At 34.2% G+C, this 25057-nt stretch overlaps 1 protein-coding gene across 3 annotated transcripts; it reads right to left on the bottom strand.

Annotated features, from left to right (window-relative positions):
* Window positions 1-1048: 1048 nt before the first annotated feature.
* LOC106095137 (centrosomin) lies at window positions 1049-13253 on the bottom strand. 3 transcript variants are annotated; one of them, XM_013262397.2, is made up of 9 exons: window positions 12851-13253; window positions 12285-12784; window positions 12029-12232; window positions 11745-11912; window positions 8157-8396; window positions 7896-8081; window positions 2520-4557; window positions 2366-2463; window positions 1049-1546 (listed from the first exon to the last, which is right to left on the bottom strand). In XM_013262397.2, exons 1-9 carry the CDS (start codon window positions 13170-13172, stop codon window positions 1472-1474), a joined length of 3831 nt encoding a protein of 1276 aa, XP_013117851.2. In that variant the 5' UTR covers window positions 13173-13253; the 3' UTR covers window positions 1049-1471. The 3 variants fall into 3 exon arrangements, with proteins under 3 accessions (XP_013117851.2, XP_013117858.2, XP_013117836.2); XM_013262404.2 differs by having other exon boundaries at window positions 1049-1482; XM_013262382.2 differs by lacking the exon at window positions 1049-1546 and having other exon boundaries at window positions 1598-2463.
* Window positions 13254-25057: the final 11804 nt, after the last annotated feature.

Here is a 25057-nt window from a genome sequence, read left to right as displayed (position 1 = left end):
ATGCATCGAAACTTTTGCGAATCTATTAAATAATGAGGCTACATTTCAAAATCTCTTATCAAATCTCAAAAATCTTATATTTTTGCAACGAAAACGCCGCGTTTTTTAGTCAAAAATGGAGATTTCGAAAATCCAAAATACGCTCTTAATTCAGTTTTCGAAGACCAATAATATTCGCCAAAGTTTTTTAAGAAAATCGAAAAAAAGTTTTTTTGACGATTTTTTAGCCAAGGCTATAAGTGGTTGAAATTTTCAAAAATCTGCAAAATTTCAAATTTTTTGAATGCATCGAAACTTTTGCGAATCTATTAAATAATGAGGCAACATTTCGAGATCTTTTATCAGATTTCAAATATCGAATGTTTTTGCAACGAAAACGCCGCGTTTTTTAGTCAAAAATGGAGATTTCGAAAATCCAAAATACGCTCTTAATTCAGTTTTCGAAGACGAATAATATTCGCCAAAGTTTTTTAAGAAAATCGAAAAAAAGTTTTTTCGACAATTTTTTAGCCAAGGCTATAAGTGGTTGAAATTTTCAAAAATCTGCAAAATTTCAAATTTTTTGAATGCATCGAAACTTTTGCGAATCTATTAAATAATGAGGCTACATTTCAAAATCTCTTATCAAATCTCAAAAATCTTATATTTTTGCAACGAAAACGCCGCGTTTTTTAGTCAAAAATGGAAATTTCGAAAATCCAAAATACGCTCTAAATTCAGTTTTCGAAGAAATATAATATTCGCCAAAGTTTTTTAAGAAAATCGAAAAAAAGTTTTTTTTGACGATTTTTTAGCCAAGGCTAATAAAGTGGTTGAAATTTTCAAAAATCTGCAAAATTTAAATTTTTTGAAAACATTAAAACTTTTGCGTTTCTATTAAAGAATGAGACAATATTTCGAAATCTTTTATCAGATTTCAAATATCGAATGTTTTTGCAACGAAAACGCCGCGTTTTTAAGTTAAAAATGGAAATTTCGAAAATCCAAAATACGTTCTAAATTCAGTTTTCGATGATTCGAAAACAAATAAAATAATAAAAAAAAAGGATTTATACTCAACATTTTCATTTTTATTTTGACTCGTTAACATTTCGATATAAAACTTAAACTCGTAAGACTATATAACTAGGGTTGACTCTATTCTGTACACAAACATTTTTTTTTTGTTTTTTGTAATATCATCTTCGCCTTTTCTTCATCTTTTTACAAAATGTACATGCATTCTTTACATACATATATAGAAAACATTTGCACAGAAACAAAAAGAAAACATTTAATATGTGATTTATTCGTTCGTTACAATATTTCGAATTAATGAGTTTCGTTTTTCAGTTTTTTGGGAGATTTGTGTTTTTCATGATTTGGGGGTAAAAAGGAACAATATATATATGCATGGATGTAAATTGCCATAAAGTAGTTTGTATATTTGGGAGGACACAACAGCACATTATTGCCTCATTATTTAGCTTCTTCAAATGCAGGCTAAAATTAAAAGCAAGCAGGAAATTGTTTTGGTATATAAAGAAAAACGTACGATAATAGGCATCTGTATTCGAGACAAGCAGAAATAAAACAAGAAATAAAAAGAAGTAAATGGTTAATGTGAGTAAGGATTTAGGGGAGTTTTTATTTATAAATTAATTATTAATCGTGCATTGTAGAGAAACAGTTCATTCAATATGAATGATGAGGATTGTTGTTCGTTATTATATCGTTGTAACATCTTAAAGGAGAGAAAAAACTTAAAATTTAGTTTTGAGGATGAGTTTAAATGTTAAATTTAAGTAGTCAATAATACAAAACTTAAAAGTTATATGGCGTATGTAGAGGTGTAGGTGAGGGTAGAGACTTAGTTATGGTCAATGTTCTACACAAAACTTCTATTCTTTGCCGAACATAGCCCCAGGAAGCCTCTACTTCGGTTTAGGTGAAGGGAAAAAAAGAGTTTATCTTTAATGGGTCGGCTTGACCTCTCATGATCTTCACTCATGGTCCTTCAAGTCCTTATAACGAACATTTTGTTGTACATAATAATAGAAATTTATGATTTGTTAATAATACATTGAAGTAATGAAGTGTCTTTAGTAATTGTTGATTTAACTGGTGCAAAATGTGAATGTTGGTTGAAATTGTAATGGCGGTGAACTAAGGATCGTTCGGATGGCATCGACGTACGTTACAACTCATTCTCCATGTTGGAACGTACGTTCTTGAGGACATTGTGCGTTTTGAGTATTTGATTTTTAATGTCTTTTTCGATTTGTGCTTTCCGCTGGTTAGCATTGCGGAGTTTTTCATAAGTGTCTTCGAAGGCACGTTTAGTGCGTAATAATTTACGACGCAATTCAGCGTTTTCTTGGTCTACCTTGGCGCAATCGTGCTTTTTGTTGGCATTTTCTTGATCACCAGCTGTGGGCGGGACATTGGATGGCTTTATATTTTCCAAACTTGAATCTGAAGGTTCTGAAAAGAGAGAACGTTACAACAACATGCCTTGTAATTATTACATATCAACTTACCTTCATTAGAGTTTTGATCACCCTTCTTAATGGAACCGATTTCCACTGTCTTCAGCAGCGGCATTTGAGCACTGCTTAATTCCGCACTAGATATGCGACCAGCATCGCTTTCTATACCCAAATCTGGTGAATAATTTTGCGTGCGTTGCTGGGCCACTGTTTGGGCTGCTGCTCCCGCTGTTGTTGTCACCGTCGCAGCCATGGGCACTTCTTCTGATGTATAGCCTGAGACATCTTCTCTCTTCATATGTTGATTTTGTATGGCCACTTTTTGGGCCTCGGCTGCAGCTAAACTTTCCATAAGACTCTTTCTTTCGTTTTGCAGTTCCAGCACCTGCTGCTGATAGCTGCTCAATTCCTGGTTCAACTCTTCAAAACGTTTTTCCAATTGTAATTTATCATTCAGTGCTTTGACACGCTCCGTTGTAGCCTTGGAAGCCCTCAAAGTACTCTCATCAATTTGTTTCTGCAAATTTCTAGCGGCCAACTCTGATTCGACTAGGGTTTGTTTCAGCTCTTGTTCATTTTCATGCAGACATTCTATTGTACGCTGAGCCTCCATGTATAAGCGTTGCAAATCAGCTAACTGCTTGCGATGACCTTCAAATTCCTCCTCCTTGGCTTGCAAAGATTGTTGCAACAAGACTTCCATTTCTAGCCGCAGCTGGTTGAGTTTCTCTTGCTCTTTCTCATTGGCCTGTGTAAGAGCTTCTTCGTGTTTTATTCTCATATTTTCCATGTCTTCTTTCATCGAATTAATTTGCAATTCGGCCAAGCGTGACTCCACTACCAAACGCTCATGTTCTTCTTGCATTTTCTCCATGGAACGAGTTTTTTCTTCGATCTGTTGCAGCAGCATAGATTCATTGAAAACATTTGAAGGCTCCTGGGAACCTATGGCTACTAGATCATCGTGCAATTCCTTATTGCGGTTTCTTAATTCTTCCAATTCATTGGTCACCTCGTCGACGCGAATGCGCTCCTTCTTAAGCAGATTGTCGGCATCGACCAGTTGACATTGAAGCTCTAGTATGCGATTATCGCGTTGTTGGATGATATGCTCCAATTGATTGATTCGTTCTTGGTTACGCGATTTCATGGCGCGGCTATCCAGCTGGGCTGATTCACTGAAGTCACTATCTGTTTCAGCCTGCTGGGTATTGGGTTGCTCCTTAGCTGCCGGAGGCAAGAGTGAAGCTGAATGATCTTCTAAGCCTATGCGGGCCAAGGAAACCTTGCGGTCTGGCTCTGACCAGGCCTCGGATTCACTTTCCCGATTCTCTAACATAACATTCAATGGAAGAGAACGTCTTTCTTTTTTGTTGTCAGCGCTGCGGCGTTTGTCTAACTCCTTCTTTAGAGCCTTATTCTCTGCCTTCAATGTTTCGATGGATTGTTGTTGGCTGCCAGCATGCAACTCTTCGTGTGAGTTAAATGTTTCATTGACTAAACCGATATCCACATCGCCCAATATATCGGAGAGATTATGCAGCTCTGCTAAAGACTGGTCAATCATTGATATGCCGGATACAGAAAGAGTCATATTTAGACTCTTCGAAAGATCCAAACTGCGATCCACGGCTCTACGCATAGCTTTACGTTTCTCCACCGCCAAAACACCCAATACATCTTTGTGCTTGAGCAATGAGTTAAGAAAACCTGCCAACTCTTCCAGTCGCGTAGATAAAGTGGAACATAGATCGGCACATTGTCTTCGCCACTTCTCCGCATTCTCTGCATTGGCCTGAGCCTGTTTCAGTTCGATGCGTAACTGTGAAATAACTGCATCCGTATTACGTTCGGCACCCAAACGCTGCAAAAGAATATCAACTTTACGCTGCAACAGTTTATTACGCTGCACTGCCTTGGCATATTCCACACCTGAAAATGATTGTTGACCTTCATTTCCATTGTCTTGGCTTGAATTATTTTTGCGTGGTGATGTGGGTGAGTTTGTGGCACCACTATTATTGCTTAGCATTTTATTAAGGCGTTCAATTTCACGATTTTTCTCCCATAGCTCCTTGTTTACAAAATTCTAATGGAAGATTGAAGAGAAAGAGAGTAAGCGGGAAACATGCATTAGTTTGAAAATCAAACATAAGTTACAACAAGCAAATATTAAGGCAATGAAATTAAACAATAAATAAATGATTTTAAAATAAAAAAATCAGATAAATAAAATACTGCTACAAAATTTTCAAATAATAATAAACCATTGTTATTGCTTTAAATTTACAAAAGTGCAATTGATTGCTCTTCACAATTATGCTCTCTCAAAAAAGATAAAGAACTCTCACTCATGTAACAGTAATTAAGAATCTTGTTCAAAGCTCTTTGACAGTTTTAACAGCACTTTGATCGCTTGTCAGAACAGTTGCTATAGTTTAGAATATTCTGAATTTTAGTCTGACAAGCTTTGTAATTGTAATAATTACTAGCCCACCCAGGCACTCTCCGCTGCGCCCTCTGTTAATTTGTAATATAAACTTCTAGTGTTCATGGTTGCATCTTGGATTTAAAGGATTGTGTACAATATTGCAAAAGAGATACATTCAGAGAAATTTGTTAGAAATATCAGAAAAATGTCTGCTGGAAATGGGAAAGCAACAATTGTTTGCATAAACGGCAAACATTTTCTGCAATTTCCATATGCTAAATGTCATTATATATGTATATTTCTCCTAATATTTTAGTTTTTTGAGTTTCAAAACTATTTTTTTTTTAATTTTCTAAAACAAAAATATTTTTTTAATGCTTTTGAACCAAAAATTTTCGTCCAGAATTGTCACAAATGTACGTAAATATGTAGGAAGTTTTTAGAAGTTCAAAAAGTTGAATTTGTTTTCTGCAATGTTAAATGCTGATAACAGATAAAAGACTTTTACCACGTGCAGCAGTGACCCATTTAAACATCCTCAAAAAGGCAGGTTCGAAGCCTTTTCCGTTTACTGCAGAATTTCAAACTGCTTAGCTACGTCTTTTTTTACTCCTTCTTCAACTTTATTGATAATAAATAATTTATTTCCAGAGAAATGCTACAGCGCTGCGTCATCATCGTTTCACTGAACACTACTAACTGATGCCAAAATTGTCATTGATATGACTTTCTTCTTTTGTTCGTTTTTTTATTTTTAAGAATCTTCTCAATATAAGTAATTTTGTTTTCGGTACATAGAGCTGTTAGTGTGCGTAACAGAAAATTGTTTGAAAAATTCATGTAAGGAGACAGAAACGCACATAAGTCAAATTTACACATGCAAAATAGTTTCATTGTAAAGAAAACATCACTGTATAGAAATTCACTATAAGGAGATCAGAATACAAGAATATGGGAAGGAAAAAGCAGTGTTTTTGAAATTTGTTCATTATAGAGAGAGCTTCATTGTATAGAAGTTCACTGTAGATAAGTTTGAATGCAAGCCTTCATAGGTTCTTCTGGGTCTACATTCTTACAATTGGTATGCCTTATGGTTAACCACTCCTCGAACCGCAATGTACTGAGACTTGATCGACAATGTTTTTGTTCCACTTCCAAATAAATTTTAATAAAACCAAAATGCTTTAATGGGGTAAAGGTCGGTTTATTAACATTTTAAGGAGAGGTGGGTGCTCAAATACTTGACTTTATATAGTCAATGTCAGTTCGTACTCTACTCTTAAACCCTTTTTATTTGATACCTAGATTGACGGCCCTTGACATACTTTGCCCAAAAAGTTGGATATCTCAAATATCTTGAATTTGAACCCTCTATTGTCATAATTAGGTTACATGTCAGTTAAGTCCTTTTTGGGGCTTTCTGAAAGTTTGATCTATATTTAAATGTTTTGTTAATACCATACTTCTAAAATCCTCGCTACCTTATCATGTTTGTAGGTTCTAGAGGCTAGTATGACCCCCAGAGCACATGACGCCATTTTTCTGTCAGATTTGCTATACCTTCTTTTAGAGACACCATATTGCTTTGATCACGCCTTTCATCCCATTACCTCTAAAAAACCCAAAGCGGACGTAATTTTTGGATATAACCCGCAGGGCACATGGCGCCATATTGCTTTTATCAAGCCATTCATCCCATTACCTCTTAACCCCAAAGCAGTCATGTACTTTATGGGTATGTTCGTGGAAGGCGACCTACCACATATCCCTTTTTTTCATCACAGAATCATTATTCACTGCGAACATTTGAAGAAAATAGATTACGTCGTCTATTGCAAAATACTGCAAAATCTCTCCCAACTCATTAAACTGTCCACCAACTATTTCGTTCATTGAGTGCATAGTATAGCCACACAATAAGTTACTTTGACTGAGCAGAATAAATCATAACCGACTGTCTTTTTTAATTTTCATTCTATGTTTAAATACAATAAGTGACGCCCTCTAGAGGCTCAAGAAATCAAGATCCCAGAACGGTTAATATGGCAGCTATATCAGGTTATGGACCGATTTGGACCATACTTCGCACAAATGTTGGACCACGTGGAAAATTACATCCAAATCGGATAAGAATTGCGCCTTCAAGCTCAAGAAGACAAGACCCAAAATCGGTTTATATGACAGCTATATCAAAACATGGTCGGATTTGAATCATAATACTCGGACGAGAATTGCGCCCTCTAGAGGCTCTAGAAGTCAAGACCCAAGATCGGTTTATATGGCAGCTATATCGAAACATGGACCGATTGGGCCCATTTACAATCCCAACTGACCTACACTAATAAAAAGTATTTGTGCAAAATTTCAAGCGGCTAGCTTGACTCCTTCAAAAGTAAGCGTGCTTTCGACAGACAGACGGACGGACATGGCTAGTTCGACTTAAAATGTCACGACGATCAAGAATATAAAGTATATATATTCTTTATATATTAAATGGCGGAGGGTATAATAATTTTACTTATTTATTGCCAAATAAATCGTTTAAATTTAGTGACGTCTGCGGCTAAGTTATGCTGCACGTAAGTTGGTTACCGAAAAGCAAATCAATTTACAATTACTGACATGGGACTTTGCTCAATAAAACGTCAAAATTTGCTGTGCTGTCAAAAATCATACTAGCCCCTGGACTACTCAAAAATTATTCACCACAATGTCATATTTTTACTATCCCTACAACTTTGCTACCATTCGACACACAGCCATAATACTATTGGTTTTTGAACAAAACTTCTTAAAATTTGTCGTAGATTACGATTTTGATAACCGTTTGGTGAGTAGTTTTTGTTCCTTACAAATTGACCCAGCATACTGGACATGCTTTTAAATGTGTTGGAAAAAGTTCCAACTTCCCTAAATATTTGACAACGATTTTGTATAGTTCATTTCTTTGTTTGTTTCTTAATCTTTTTATGTACGTTAATAAATATTTAACTTACCTGCAAATCGGCAGTTTTCTTTTTAACGTCAGCTCTCAGTGTCTGTATGGTTGCCTCTTGTTGTTCAATGATGGTTTCATATTTTTGTTTTTGGGTCGAAGACAAGTCATTAATGGCCTCAGAATCGCTAAGAGATGCACAAAAGCCGGTAACCTCTAGACCACTTATACCAGTAACAACATTAGTCTAAAAAATGCATGCGGAAATTAGGTAAAGTATTTTTTCTAAAATATGTGTACAATTGATTATTTTGCCCCATACCTCCTTTTCATTACTTGGCATACTAGTGGATTCTGCTTGTTGACTGGAATTATGGTTCTTGAGGCGATTAATTTCACCCTGTTGATTTTTAATATGCAACATTAATTTTTGTATGGTGAAACGTGCTTTGTCATATAGTTGATCTCTTGTGCTCAGTTTTTCCTCCAATTCTTGGACAACACACATTTTATCGGCTATCTCCATTTTGCATTTCTGTAAATCCTGTTTAAGCTGTTGGCTCTAAGGGTTAAAGAAGTTGTCGAGTGATAATTATGAACTTAGTAGGATACCAACATATTTTAACATAACCTTCAACCCAGTGTGGGTATAGTGATATTAATGAAAAAGCATTGTTATTAACTCATTACCAATTTATTTTAAAAACAAAATGTGACGGATTTCTTTTAATTGAAATATCACAAAAGTTAATAAATCACATGGTTGATAAAATAAATTAAAAATATATATGGAGTTTGCAAGATATAAAATTTACTTTGAAAAGTTATTACAAATACAATCAATGTGTGAAGGCGGCCTTTATCGGAGCATAACGTTAATTGTACTAAATAAATTTGACCATATTTTATTAGGAGTTCAAGGGAAATGCCTTCCTTCCTTCTGACTTACTTGCATTCAGGTTTCTTTTTAAATTGCAATTTATCATTTGTTTAAATTCATCCCAAGGCATTCATTCTATATGAATTTATTCAAAGGCATTGTGTAGGCAATAGTCATTGTTGCAGTACATCAAACTTGAATTGAATTCCTTATTTTGGTTCATATTCTGATTTGGTTTATTGGTCTTGGAAGTGCTTGCATCGCTAACGGTATAGCGTATGGGGAAACCTGTTGCACCTCCAAATAAATTTTGACATTTGTCACCTTTGGGTTTTAAAGGGCCATCATTTTTTGAGGCCAAATGGCTTTTCTCATCAAAGCTTGTTGCGGCAAGTAAAAAATCAACATAACCTCTTCTTTCACTGTACAATGGATCGCAATTGGTTTGGCAAATATTTACACATAATTTACGTTTGAGTTCATAGTCTTGAGCAAAATTGAAAGTTTTCACACTGAGATCTGCCAATTGGTTGGGAATATTTGACATTGAAGGAACATTTCTATGATAAACATCTTGCTGTTCATAACTATAGCTGCATTGAATTAAGTTCTTCTTTAGCTTATTAATGAGAAATTGAAAGAATCTATTCTCCCGTTTTACATTATCGCATTCCAAATTGATATTTGTGACCATTCTGTCGTATTCTTGAATTCGTTCCAACAAACGTTTGGTATTTGCAGTTTTAATGTCTATTGTGGTCTGGGTTTGCAAAATAAAAAAGACACATATGTGTAGTGATGAGGAAAATAAGTGAATTATTAAACAGTAAGATGATGTTGGTTAGGAATGGAGCGTGGAAGCAAATATGAAATATAAATCTTGTATTGTATATCGAATATATTAGTTTGGTTGAAAACTGAAAAGTAACGCCTTATGGGTATATAAAAAAAATAGAACATACTTAAATATAGTAACTGATATAACAGTTGATTTAATGACTCTATTAGCTAGCTCTACTTGGGACTCTCCTCTATAAGTAAAGAGATTTCTTGGCACACTAACTTTCCTAAGCCTTAGAGGACTTCCCCTAGACTTGTTATAGGTCTTCAAACACGGCACTATATGACATATACCTTGCCACCGGAAAGTCATTTGAAAGCACGTAAATTTGCAAATTTTGCCCATGAACATTCCACTAAGGAACTGGGGCAAACTTCTCACATATTAATGAGTCCAGTCCGATTCAAGTTTAAGCTGAATGGTAAGGGGCCTTCTTTTTATAGCCAAGTCTGAACAGACAGCTCTGGGAGTCAGGCCACATAAGTATACAATTAGTCAATGACTTATTGTAGTTGTTATTCTACCACTACAGTCGAGTACTACTGGTATTCCTTGAATGATTAAAAAAGGTCAAACAGTGCTGAATATATCATGTTACAGTTTCACTTCATCAGTCGAGGACTAACACTTTACTGAGGCTTGAGAGATCTAAAAGCTTAAGCATCTTTGGTATAAGTTAGAATAGTTCAATCGATCTTCCTTGCTAGTTTTGTTATATCATCTTATTGCTGATACCATTTTACTAATGGTTTCGTCTATGTAGCTTGGACTCAAAATAATTAAAGGCTTCAGTACCTTTATTATTGGCTGGATTAGGTAAGTCGTTCTGTCGAAACGGACGAGATGCACTTGAGGTCAAGTGTAAGACAATGTTGTTAGCAACAACAGAGAGACTGTTGGTCTGACGGATGTCTGGTATTGCCTCTGGTATAACGTGCTACACGGATGTAGCATAGCTAGAAAGGAAAACAGGACCCACAGTCTAGCTTCCGGCTGCCTAACTATATTACGCAGGCCAATATCATGGCAGAATGCGTATAGGATCAATGAGTATGGCACGGACCGTATCATTTGCTCCCAACCTGAAGAAGTCAGGGGGAATAAAGGGCATTGACGGCAATGCAACAGTTCGAGTTATTGGCATGGGTGACAGACGACCGGCGAACATGTGGCGTTGTGGAAGTGAAACGGTCGGAAGAACTACAAAAATTCTGTGGGAAGATCCTGGTCGTAAAAAAAATTTGCAAATACTAAGGATTCACCAGGCGTATGTCAAAAATCATAATCTACGACATATTCTAAGGATTTTGACCCAAAACCCCATTGGAGTAAAAGATAACATTTTCTTTGCATATGCAAAGAAAACTTCTCACATATCAATGAGTCCAGTCCGATTCAAGTTTTAAGCTCAATGATAAGGGACTTCTTTTTCAGTTAGTTAAAAAGTTAAAAATTGTTTAACTTTTCCGCTTTGCCTTTGTGGGATTTGTTTACAGAGCTGCATTTTTAATGCGCGCGCATAGTATATAACTCCACCTTTAAGCTGACTAAGCGCACACATTAAAAACGCAACTCTGCAAACAAATCCCACAAAAGCGAACGCAAAAGTTAAAGAATTTTCAACTTTGACGATTGAACTTGAGCGTCATTCTGTGTTGCCATACGTGATATAGTGTTTTAGACGTCAAAGTTAAAAACTTTGGCGCTTGGTTTTTGTTGGATTTGTTTGCAGAGTTGCATTTTTAATGCGTGCATATGGTATGTTACTCCACCAAAACAGAATGAGTGCGTTGAGCTTTGTTTTTGAGCGTTGCGTTGAAAAATACAACTCTACAAAAAAAACCACAAAAGCAACGCAAGAGAGTTAAAGAATTTTTAACTTTGACGACTGAAATCAAGTCATGCCGCACATGAAGTAGGTTTTTTAGGCGTCAAAGTTAAAAATTGTTTAATTTTTGCACGTTACTTTTATATGATTTCTTTGCAGAGTTGCATTTTTCAACGCAACGCTCAACAACAAAGCTCAACGCGCTCATTCTGTTCTAGCCTTAAGATTTCTATTTTCGCCGCTAGACCAACCTTACTTTTCAGTTTCATTATATGAATGATCATAAAACCTCCACCAGTGGTTGTATCAAAAATATTTCTTTTCCACAACAAATACAACAAATGGTGTCTTAAAGACTTACTTGCATTCTACTTAAGGCTTCTTGTTGATTATGCAATTGGCTTTCGCACATTTTTGTATTGAACATTTCCTTGCGAAAATTGTCTTGAGTGCTTTTCAATGCAATGCAAAGTTTTTCGTTTTCAGCCTTCATTTCAACATTCGCAGAGCGAAGGCTTTTTATTGAACGCTTTAAAGATTTTGATTTTAATGAAATTATAATTAAAAAAAATTTCAAATGACCTTAGCGCAATGGGTTGAAGTTTATATGAAATGTGAAAGAAAATGGAACACAAAAGCACTTACCTCTTTAGTAACTAATTCCATATTTCGGTTCTCTGCATTTTCCAGAAGTTCTGCATTTTGGAAGGCCAACTCTTTGACTTTGTCCTCGTACTCTCGAATGGTCTCATCACGTTTGGCTAAAATCTCATAAAGTTTTGATATTTGCTGTTGGAAATCCTCTAGTTTATCATCGGATTGCCTAAGCAAATCCTCAAGTTGGCGTATCTGAAATTTAGAGAATGAATTTTGTCTTATAAACCAATAAGGGCTTACATACTCTTTGCAATGCATTTATATTCTCCTGGATTTCCGAACGTCCCATTAAATCATTCATCAGTTCTGCATTTCCTTTGGATTTTTCCATTTCGCGATCCATTTCCAAATATTGATTCTTCTGCTTAAGTTCCTCCAACATTTCTTGGTATTTGAACTCGGTGTCTTTTTGTATTTTCTCCATTTGGGTCATAGCCTGAGCGGCTTCTTTGAGAAGATCTTGTTTCTCCTGAATCTCTTTGCGCAAAATTTCCATTTCCACACGGGCATCGATGAGTTGTTTCATAAGCGTCTCCTGACCCTCTGAAGAATTCGAAGCCTGCTGATAGCCAGGAATACTCTCCTCAATGAAATACAGGCGTAATTTCAAATTGAAGTTTTCTTTGCGCAATGAGGCCATTTGTTCTTCAAATTCCCGCACAGAACGCCCTTGGCCAGCTGGTGATGTAGAGCCTTGAAATGGTTGTTGCAAGCTAACGCAGGGTGAACGATAGCCCACACCATCTAGAGACAAAAAAAAGGAAAATAATTATTTAAGGTTAGTTCTAGTACATTCATGGTGACTGCTACCCTGGTTTGACATATTAAAATCTCCATATTGATAATGACCCGCCCGATCACGATCACGATCATTTTCAAAGTAATCATATTTTTCCTCCTCAACATTGGTGTCATTATTTTCCATTAAACAATTTTCATTTTCAGTTCTATTGGATATTCCACTAGTTCTATGCATTATGCTTCCACCACCATGTAAGGGCAATTTTCTAATTTTATTTATATTTTTTCTGCTTGATTGCGAAATTCTGGTACTTAATCGCGGTTTATATGAATTGCGTGGGGCCCGTGTGTCTCTTGCTAGAATATCTTCAATGTACGTACGAATGTACATATGTATCTTTAATTTTCAAGGAAATTTAAAATTTCCTTTCACATTTTTCCAAAGCCAAATTGTTTAAAATACAAAAAACAAGACAATCCAAAGCAGTCTAGAATTCAAAATAAGAACAGTGGGGGTGTTTTTTACATGCTAACAGATATTATTGAACGAAAAACGAACGACAACACAGCAGCCAGCTGAGATGTGTGCTTGAAAATACATATTCCCTCCCCACCCCCTCCCTTCCAACTAAATGTGTGTTTATTAATTTTAATGTGGCGGCACACACAGTCTACTAAAAAGAGGAAGAGAGAGAGAGCACACGAGAGCAACGGGCAGTATTCGATTAAGTCGAATTTTAAATGTGCTACCTAACAAACAAATATTAATAAAAAGCGAAAATCAGAATGTTGAAAGATAGAAATTAAACTTTTAACCAAATTTTAAATAAATTAGGTTTTTTAAACCTAAGAATCTTTTAAACCTTAAGGAATCATTAAATCACACTCCAACGTAAATTTTATGATGCACTATTGTTAATCTTTTTTTCTTCTTGCTTTACGGATAAAGTTTTAGTGATTTAAATTTTTTTTTTTTGGAAAAAATTCGATTATTTTTTACATTATCCAGGGCTGTTTATTTAGCACAATTTATTTGGGCTCACATGCTTTGAATGATTCGTCTTTGTGGCAAACACGAGTCGTTTTGCCCTTATAAACTGTTAAGGAAAAACGAGTCGTTTTCAGAGCTCTTTGAAGGGAAAACGAGTCGTTTGGTCAAAACAGATTTGGTCTGAACATGGTATAATACTGCAACAATATTTTCTTTATAGATGTACAAATCCCATCTCTGCATACCTATATAACTCGTTAAGTAGGTACACAGAAAAAAAATTGCAATAAAATGATCCATTAAAAATTTAATTAAAAATAAAATTTTTATCAATTAAAAAATTAATTGATTCAATAATTTTTTAACGGAATAGGATTTTTTTTTTTTGATTACAGTCGTGATTGAAAATTTTACAATTATACCCACCACCATAGGATGTTGGTATACTAAACTAGTCATTCCGTTTGTAACACCTTGAAATTTTCGTCTAAGACCCCATAAAGTATATATTCTTGATTGTCTCGACGCTCTAAGTCGATCTAGCGATGTCCGTCCGTTCGTCTGTCTGTCAAAGCACGCTAACTTTCGAAGAAATAAAGCTAGGCGCTTGAAATTTTGCACAAATACTTTTTACAAGTGTAGGTCGGTTGGGATTGTAAATGGGCCAAATCGGTCCATGTTTTGATATAGCTGCCATATAAACCGATCTTGGGTCTTGACTTCATGAGTCACACATTTCGACAAATCTATAGCAATACCATGGCAGTCGGTTCTACATGCCGAATAAACCCGATGGAGTCATTCGTTGGCCAAGGGCTAACGCCTCAATGCACAACACACTGCTACGACAACAACAATTCTATAGGGCACCCCTACTCGAAACCCGAAATATTTTTGTATACGATTGCCCATGGATCTTTTCCCAAACAACGCACCTCAAGTTCATGTTTCAGGAGATAAACATCTACGTACCAAATATAGAAAGTAATTGGAATTTTCAAAAAATTATATAATTTTTTAATTGGATCAATTAAAAAATTTATTGAAAATTTCAATCATTTTTTTAATTGGATCAGTTAAAAAATTTATTGAAAATTTCAATAAAGTTTTTAATTGATCACTTAATATATTAAATATTTTTTAATTGAATATGCAATTTTTTAATTGAAAACTTTTTCAATTACTTTTCCAAAAACGGTGATTGAAGCAGTTTCAATTAAAGAAAGAATTAATTGGATTAATTAATGTTGTGATTGAAAACGATTTTTATTTTTTTCTGTGTACTATTTGTATCTCAATTGTTTGTTTTTTTTTAATTTGTTTGGATTTTTGAATCTATGCCAACTTTTCAGCACTGACCATGGATTCAATGCATATTTCTTGGAGTATTTCCGTTGCAAGAAGAACAATAAAAAAATGTACACACGCATAGTTCATACATTCATATGTTATACAATATATGCGTTGGTTTATATTAAACGTCCTAGTGTGGGAAACACCAAAAATTATTGGACCGGGAATTCTTTACATTAAAAAAAATCTTAGTCTTAACTCGCTCTGCAATATAAATAACTAATTTTTTATAATACTTTTTGGCAGTTTCCACGATATGCTGGACTTGACTGACATGTCCACTGCCTTTCGGGCAAAGGTATAGTTTTGCTTGACAGAACTAACATTGAATTTGAAACAAAAGCGAGAAAGGCAATATTGGCAAGAGCCGAGGGTTAAAACTGCATACCATTTGTTAGACCTTTAATGCAATGTGTTTGTTGTTACAACAGTTTTTTGTGTCTTCATACTTAGTATCATTGCTGGATTCTGTGAAATATCCAGATTAAGAAATTTAGTCTTAGTGGGATTGGCTGGGTAGATGAGAGTGTGGTTCCTAGTTACAAGCGGGATACGTCTAGCATGTTGGCAATCAATCCTTGTCCAGTAGAAAGGCGGCTGCATCTGGTATGTATATGTTGTTGTAGTCTGTTGGACCTTGTTTGTGTATAATATGCACTCTGATTGAGATCTTTCATCGGCAAGGGCTGCCGCCTCAATGTACAATACACCTGTTACAACAACAACAACATTCATAAAGAAAGTTATATGGATACATCATGTCAATTACATATCAATTGAAAACAGCTTAAGATATACTGCCAAAGCCATTAAAATTTTTCGCTTAATTTGTTCGCCAATTCATCAAAATCAGTTGATTTTAAATAGGAACAAGTAAAAAGTTTGGCCGGGACGAACTTTGGATGCCCACCACCTCGGGATTCGTCATAATCCGGTAAAAATACATAATTTATGCCCCCATAGCAGCTTTATTGAAATATGGTCAAATTTGAACCAAATTTGATACGGATATTGAGAGGTCTAATAAGAACAAGTCATTGTTCAACTTTGTAGAACAAAATATTGGTCTTTTTGTTATTATTGTCATTATGTCAAATTTAAGCGAAATCGGATTATGAATGTGCTTTTAAGGGGCCAAGACTTTAAATTGAAAAATCGGTCTATGTGGCAGTTATATCCAAATCTTAACCGATCTGGATCAATTTGAAAAATGCTAACGAAGGGCCTAACGCAACTCACTGTCCAAAATTTCGGCGAAATCGGACAATAAACCTTAAATCGGGAGATCGGTCTATATGGCAGCTATATCCAAATCTTAACCTATCTGGACAAAATTGAAGAGGGATGTCGATGCGCCTAATACAACTCACTGTCCCAAATTTCAGCGAAATCAGACAATAAATGCGCCTTTTATGGGCCCAAAACCTTAAATCGAGAGATCGGTCTACATGGCAGCTATATACAAATCTGGACCGATCTGTGCCATATTGCTGAAAGATGTCGAGGGGTTTAACTTAACTCACTGTCCCAAATTTTGGTGACAGTGGACAATAAATGCGCCTTTTATGGGCCCAAAACCTTAAATCGAGAGATCGGTCAATATGGCAGCTATATCCAACTCTGATCCGATCTGGGCCAAATTGAAGAAGGATGTCGAAAGGCCTAACACAACACATTGTCCCAAATTTGGAAGGCCTAACACAACACACTGTCCCCAAATTGTCCCAAAGTTGGGGCAAAATCGGACAATAAAGGCGCTCTTTGTTGGCCCAAAACCTATATGGCAGATATACCCAAATCTGAACCGAAATTTCTGCAAAATCGGATAATAAATGTGGCTTTTATGGCCCTAAATCGATGGATCGGTCTATATGGGGACTATATCAAGATATAGTCCGATAAACTCGAACTTAACCTGCTTATGGACAAAAAAAGCATCTGTGCAGAGTTTCAGCTCAATGTCTCTCTTTTTAAAGACTGTAGCGTGATTTCAACAGACAGGCGGACGGACATGGCTATATCGTCTTAAATTTTTACGCTGATCAAGAATATATATACTTTATATGTTCGGAAATGGATATTTCGATGTGTTGAATGACAAAATGAATATACCTCATCCTTCGGTGGTGGGTATAAAAACCGCTGGCTGCAGACCATTGCTACTTCGAGATTACAACTGTACACTCTATACCTTATTTTATCGCTTTTGATTTATTATCAAGGGTCTATATCTTTCCTTCTTGTCTCTAACATCTTAGTCATTCACTCCAGCTATATTGGATTGAGGCAAACAAAATTTGCCAATCGGGACCATGTTTGTATTCTTAGGGGCCTCTAAAATGTTCAAAATTTCATTGCTAAATCATTTCCTAATAGCCATTAAATTCTTATATCCCCCAAAAAAACATAAAATAAACTTACATGGATTTTCCATTGTTACATCTTGTAGAGTACCAGGACTAGTGCTGCAAAGACAAAAAAAAAAAAAAAACAAAATAAATTAATTGGGGTACATGGAAGTGTTTTCTCAAAGATCAAATATACACAATTGAAAAACTTAATTAAATGATTAAATAAAATTTAATTATGCTTCTGCTTAAAATCGAAATATGAAGACGCACTCACTTATCACAATAAGTGACCTCATACAAGAATTATTTAAATTTTCCATATGAAATAATTGAAAATGGCAAATGCTCTCTCATTCTTTTTTGTCAGTCATTCAGTCTTGGGGGAAATGATGGTCCATTATGCCATTCCTACTACAACTAGCCGTAAAATAAAAAAATAAATGAATAAAGATCGGACATATGGCAAAGCCATAGCACGCACATTCTACTCAGTGTCCATATTTTCCTCTCGAAATGTGTGCGTACATGCTCTCCATAGCTCTGTTTTTTGTTCGCTAATCATCAGAATGTCTTTCATTTTTTCTAGAGTGATTGTAATTAAACAAAAAATAACACAAATCTTGCATAAATTTATGGTAATATGTTGATTAATGGGATTTTTTGCATGGAAATGATTTCTGAAATTTGTTCTCAAATGTACTGCCTGCACACACGTCAGCCTTATTGCTTGAATTTTAAGAATTCATTGCTTCCATCATATTGTCAGTCAGCCAGCCCTCTGGCAGAGAAAGCCTTGTGGTTTGTGATGATTTTAAAAATAACTCGATCTAAAAGTATGTTCACCCCACATAGGTATGTATTTGGGTGAGTTCCTTTCTTTAATTTGAAGGAACGCAAAACAAATTTACCTTAATTTTAAAAATAATTTTCTAAAGAACTGTCAGGTTCCATAAACAGATGAAATAGTGCGTTTGTAGGTGTAGGTATAATGGTAGCAATCAATGAGTTAAAAAAATTATTTTAAAATAAAAAATTTATTTGAAAAAAAAATGAGGAAGAAATAAAAATATTGAAAAAAATTAAAAAAAAAAAATTATAAAAATTATAAAAAATAAATAAAAAAACATACAAATATAACAACTAAAAAAATTTATTTTAGATGTTTATATAAATATAAGAAAAATATGAAAAAAATAAACACATAAAATTATGAAAAATATGAAAATCTATCAAATCTAAATCTAAAAATAGAGAAGATAGAAAATAATAAATAGGAACAAACAAAACATATAAAAAAATATAATTAAAAAATAAAATTAAAAATTTAAAAATATATATTTAAAAAATAAAACCATTTATAACAAAAAAAAATTAAATAATATATATATAATTAAAAAATAAAAATATATATATAGATTAAAAATAAAAAATAGGGTAATATGTTTATAGCACACCACATTGCCTCAACTTTCTGAAAAAAGTTGTTATTTTGCTTTCTATTCAAAATTAAGCAAAAATAAATCTATTGGTTTCAGTTGGACAAAGAAATACAACAATTAAAATATAAAATTGAAAAATAAAAACAAACAATTAAAAATTAAAAAATAAAATTGAAAAAAAAACAACAACCAAAAAATAAAAACAAAGAAAAAATAAAATTGATAAATAAACAAGTAAAAACGCATTAAGTTCGGCCGGGTCGAACTTTGGATACCCACCACCTCGGGTATATATCTAAAAACCCCCTTTTGTCACAATCCGGTGAAAATTAGATAACGTATGCATCCGAATTCGGTACGTGCATTGAGTGGTCTAATAAATATAAGTCACTGTTCAAGTGTGATGTAGAACAAAACATTGGTCTATTTGGCAGCTATATCCAAATATAAACCGATCTGTACCATATAGGACACGTATACCAAAACTAACATTGCCAAATTTCAACTAAATCGGATAATAAATGCGCTTTTTATAGGGCCAGGACCTTTAATGGAGAAATCGTTTTATATGACACCTATAACCAAATCTGTACCGATCTAGACCAAATTAAACAAGTATATAATAATCATCCTATTTTATTATAACTCCACACTATATCCATATTTATATCTTAATAGGGTCTGGTCTCGATCATATTTTGTTCAGGTCCCGAAAACTCATATACAAGTAACATTTTCAAACAATAAATCTGCTTTTCATGGGATTAAGACCCTTATTTGGAAGATCGGTCTATATGGCAGCTATATAGTCTGATCTCATATTTGGGTTGGATATCGGAAGGCTTAAAAGAACTCACTATTTCAAATTTCAACAAAATCGGGAAATAAATTAACCTTTTATGAGCTTCAGACCCTTAATCGGCATATCGGTGTATTTGACAGCTATATCTAAAAGCTGTCATTACCATATTTGGGTCATATAACGGGTGGCTTAAAATCACTCACTGATTCAAATTTCAGCGAAATTTGGCTAATAAATACAGCTTTTATGGGTTCCAGACCCTTTTTCGGCAGATCGGTCTATATGGTAGATATATCCAAATATAGTCTGATCTCAACCATATTTAGGTCAGGTATCGGGAGACTTAAAGTAACGCACTGTTTGAAATTTCAGCGAAATCGGGTAATAAATAAAACTTCTATGGGCTTCAGACCCTTTATCGTCAGATCGGTCTATATGGCAGCTATATCTAAATATAGTCCCATCGAAACTATATTTGTCAGATGTCAGGAGGCCTAAAACTACTCACTGTTTCAAATTTCAGCGAAATCGGATAAAAAATAAAGCATTTATAGACATTAGACCGTTTATCGGCAGATCGGTCTATATAGCAGCTATATCCAAATATGGTCCGACTTGGTCCGTTCAGGAACTTAAGCAGCCTGCATCAAAAAGACGTATCTATGCCAAATTTCAGCTAAATATCTCAATTTTTGAAGGCTGTAGAGTGATTACAGCAGACCGACGGACAGACACACGGACATCGTTAAATCGTCTTAGAAATTTACGACGATCCGAAATATATATACCTCGTAGGGACGGAAATTCATATTTCGATGTGTTGCAAACGGAATGACTAAATGCAAATATCTCCTATCCTATGATGGTGGGTATAAAAACTAACAAATAAAGCATTTGACTGGTTTCCTATATCGCGATTTTGTTTGGTACGAGGGTTGCCTTTTAAATTTCGGAATTAGAGAACAAAAACAAATATTAATCATCGAAAATCGCTTTATTGTAATTCAAAATATTCTCCATTAAGATCTATACACTATTGCATGCGTTTGAACCGATTTTCGAAGCACTTTTGCTACTCTGATTAAGGTATCTTCAAAACATGCATTATGAACGCATCAACCGCTTCTCCAGGTGCGAAAAAACGTTGACTTCTCATTTTATTTTTTAAGTACGGGATAATTCGGTGCCAAGTCAGGGCTATACGGCGGTTGACTCATCAAAAGGATGTTTTGTTTGCTCAAAAATGCAGTTGTTTGAACAGATTTGTGAGAGCTCGCGTTGTCGTGGTGAAGAGTGATCTTTCTTCGGCGGTTGGATTTTTCCTGATTTCTAGGAGGACAAGCGGCAAACAAATGGTTGTGCACCAGTCAGCCAGTTCTGCGTTGTTCTAGTGGAACGATTGCGACATATCCAGCTTCACCAAAAAAAAAAAACATGCGATCATTTGCTTGCATTTGCGTAAATGCTCGATTCATCACCTGTCACGATGTCGTAGACGTGTTTCGAATAAATAATCGCACAAAAACTTCACGATTTAATTCCATTATTCGGGCGAGGTAAATCTGTTAATAACACAAAAAAGCGCTCGTATGCCAAAACGTTCTAATTACGTATAACCCCAAAAATGTCAAGCTTTACGATAGAGCTGTCAGTTGGCAGATTGCAACACAAGGGCTGTCCCACCCTAAAATATAAAAGGCAACCCTCGTACCACACCAAACTCATCAGTAATATCCTGTCAAAAATATGTTAAAAAATATGAAAACAAAAAAATAAAATAAAAAAATATAAATGATAAAAATAAAAAATAATATATAAAAAACTTTAATATAAAAAAAAATTTAAGTATTAAATTAAAGACAAAAAAAATTAAAATAAAAAATTAAAAAAAAATTAAAAAAATATATAAATGATTAAAAATAAAATATAAAAAAATAATACATAGACAATTTTAATATAAAAATTTTAAATTTTAAATCAAAGATAAAAAATTAAAAAAATATAATATATAAAAAACTTCACTATAAAAAAATTTAAATACTAAATCAAATACAAAAAAGAAACAAAATAAAAAGTAGAAAAAAAATTTAAAATTAAAAAATCAAAAACAAAAAATAAAATTAAAAAAATAAAATATAAATGATTAAACATAAAATATTAAAAAAATAGTATATAGAAAACATTGATATAAAAAAAATTTATATAAAAAATTAAAATATTAAATCAAAGATACAAAATTTAAAAAATACAAAAAAAAACAAATAAATATACAAATAAAAAAGAAATTGGAAACATAAAGAATAAAATATATTAACCCATTTTAGACCTCTACCCCTTCTTGTGGTGCAATCGCATTTCCTGATAAATAAAATGTACACTCAGTGTTTTTATGCAGTATAGTTCCCGAGAAATCAGGATTCAGAAAAAAGATAGAATTTAAAATCAAAAATAAAATTGAAAAGGCATATATTTTCTTTTTTAATTTTCCCTATTTTCTAGTGGACTTCAAAATGTACTAAAATTAATTTTATGACACACTTCTCTTTTTTCCATCAAAATATAAAGGTTCTAAGAAAGTTAAATTTTTTCCAAAAATAATTTCCTTGGCTTATTTTACGAAAATTCATAATAAAAATTACACAGATAACTTTTTCAAAAAATTATTACTCATATATTATTCTGTAGAGTCGGAGCAATTCGAAAAAAATCTTTTTCAATACTCGTATAAGTTAGTAAGATACAGCCCATACATACATGCAAATGTTCATTATTAGTGGTGCTGCCTCAATTTAGTAATCAGGTTGTTCTGTAAGAAATGGTATTACTTATATGCTTGAGTATTATTATAAATTTGGTAGCAAAATATATTCCTCCAAAATAGTTTTTTTTCTTTGTCCCTGTTCCTTAATGGAATAAATGTTCGTGGGCAAATTGGCATTTGCAGTAGCAATATATTCGTTAAAATCGTTCTTGCTTTTGAGTGCCGGAATTTTCTTATCAAGAACTATCAAATATCCAAGTATTGTGAAAGAGTCTAAATACGATAGCCATTCAAACAAAACAAATAGTTTTTGCCGATCCGAAGTGCCAACTTGAGTGTATCAATTAATGAAATTGTAAAATTTTCCAAGTGGTTGGTTGTAACAACACCAAGCCACCATGTTGTCTTTAGCGTTGGACTGTGATAATTGTGGAATTTGTTTCATGTTTGTTGCTCTCAAATCTAAACAAATTGGAAAAAATCTCATATCTGTTTACACCAATTCAATGAGATCCACTTCAAATAATGACACCCTGTGTAACGTCCACTGTGTATGACTTTCTTTTCAAGTTGCGACGCAAATCGAATTGGGGCATCACAATAGTGACCAAACATCAACAAACACCCAAACTACTCCCAAATGAACCATCCAATAATTGAGATAACCTAGGGAGTGGGGAAAAACATCGAAAGCATATGGAAATTCTAAACAAAACGCCCTCACATACCAATTAATTAGAAAGGGAAATGTAAGCAGTGCTTTACTTTTGTTTATTTTAATGTGGTCAAATGTGGAAAATTTGGGGTAAATTTTAAAGTAGGTATCAGAAAATACTAAACAATTTGAATTTCCGAAACACTCCCTACAAATAAGAGTAAAAACAACGCCGAAAGTTATTTAATTTAGAAATCATTGTGATGCTATGAGTACAAGAATGCCTTCTAGTTCCTGCCGTTGAGTCAACTATTCTTTATATTCGACTGACTATTTACTTTCTTTTCAAAAAGTTGGTTAAAAGTGTTTTCTTTTTCTCAAAAACCATGTCGAAATTAAAATTTTTTTACAAAAATTCGTTGAAAAATACATTTATTTATGTATGGCAACACTGCGGCTATGATAGGAAGAAGTCATTTAACAGCTAAGCAATAGCCATGTTTTGCTGACATTTGTACTGTAACGACTTCAGCTCTCAAAAAAAGAAGAAAGAGAATTCATGCTCATCATGATGTCAATTAAATTGTAATTGCCGGTTATGGCTTTTTAATCGATTTCTGAGTTGAAATTTATCGAAATTAAAGGTTGTGAGAGCATAACCAATATACAGAAAATAATTGTAATTGAGGAGAACATACATATTTTGGATACCTACTTAAAATTGCTAGCCAACTTCCGTTAACCCTCTCATGCCCGATGTTGCGAATATGCAACATTGTGATTGTGAGCGTCTAAATACCGCTATTTCACATATTTTTCTTTGATTCTATCGGAAAAATTTAGCCTCATGTGTTGTTTAAGCTTACGGCTGATAAGACGGCAGTTGACTGTGCACGTGTTCAGTTAGTAGCTATTGTCCCTAGAGCGAAGTTGACAAATTCGTTTTGAAAAAAACAGTGTTTTATAAAAGTGTTCTAAAAATATGAATATAATTAATTCATCCTAAAACCAAGTTCGATAACTGAATTAAGAGAGGTAAATGAGTAATTAACAAGTAAAAAGGCGTTAAGTTTGGCCGGGCCGAACTTTGGATACCCACCACCTCGGGTATATATGTAAACCACCTTTCGTCATAATCCGGTGAAAAATGCAAAATTTATGCCCCCATAATAAGTACAAGACATTTTTCAATTTTGTAGAAAAAAATATTGGTCTTTTTGGTAGCCATATCCAATATACGATACGGATGTCGAAAAGCCTAACATAAGTCTCTGTGTCAAATTTCAACGAAATCGGATTATAAATGCGCCTTTTATGGGGCCAAGATTTAAATCTGGAGATCGGTCTATATGGCAGCTATATCCAAATCTGGACCGATCTGAGCCAAATTAAAGAAGGATGTCAACTGGCCTAACGCAACTCACTGTCCCAAATTTCGGCGAAATCGGACAATAAATGCGCCCTTTATGGGCCCAAGACCTTAAATCGAGAGATCGGTCTATATGGTAGCTATATCCAAATCTGGACCGATTTGAGCTATATTGCAGAAAGATGTCGAGGGACCTAACTTAACTCACTGTTCCAAGTTTTGGCGACATCGGACAATAAATGCGTCTTTTATGGGCCCAACATCTTAAATAGAGAAATCGGTCTATGCACCAGCTATACACGAATCTGGACCGATCCTTGAAGAAGGATGTCGACTGGCCTAGCCCAACTCACTGCCCCAAATTTCGGCAAAATCGGATAATAAATGTGGCTTTTATGGGCCTAAGATCCTAAATTGACGGATCGGTCTATATGGGGGTTATATCAAGATATATAGTGCGTATATGCATTGGTCGATTGAGGTAATTTTCGAAAAATAAAAACTTCTTGAGCCCCTAAAGTCGCATTTCCTATTCGATTTGGCTGAAATTTTGCA

This window comes from Stomoxys calcitrans, chromosome 5 (genome assembly GCF_963082655.1).
Source record: "Stomoxys calcitrans chromosome 5, idStoCalc2.1, whole genome shotgun sequence".
Taxonomy (NCBI): domain Eukaryota; kingdom Metazoa; phylum Arthropoda; class Insecta; order Diptera; family Muscidae; genus Stomoxys; species Stomoxys calcitrans.
Note: the sequence above shows the minus strand (reverse complement) of the source record. Positions and strands in the feature narration are given on the sequence as shown.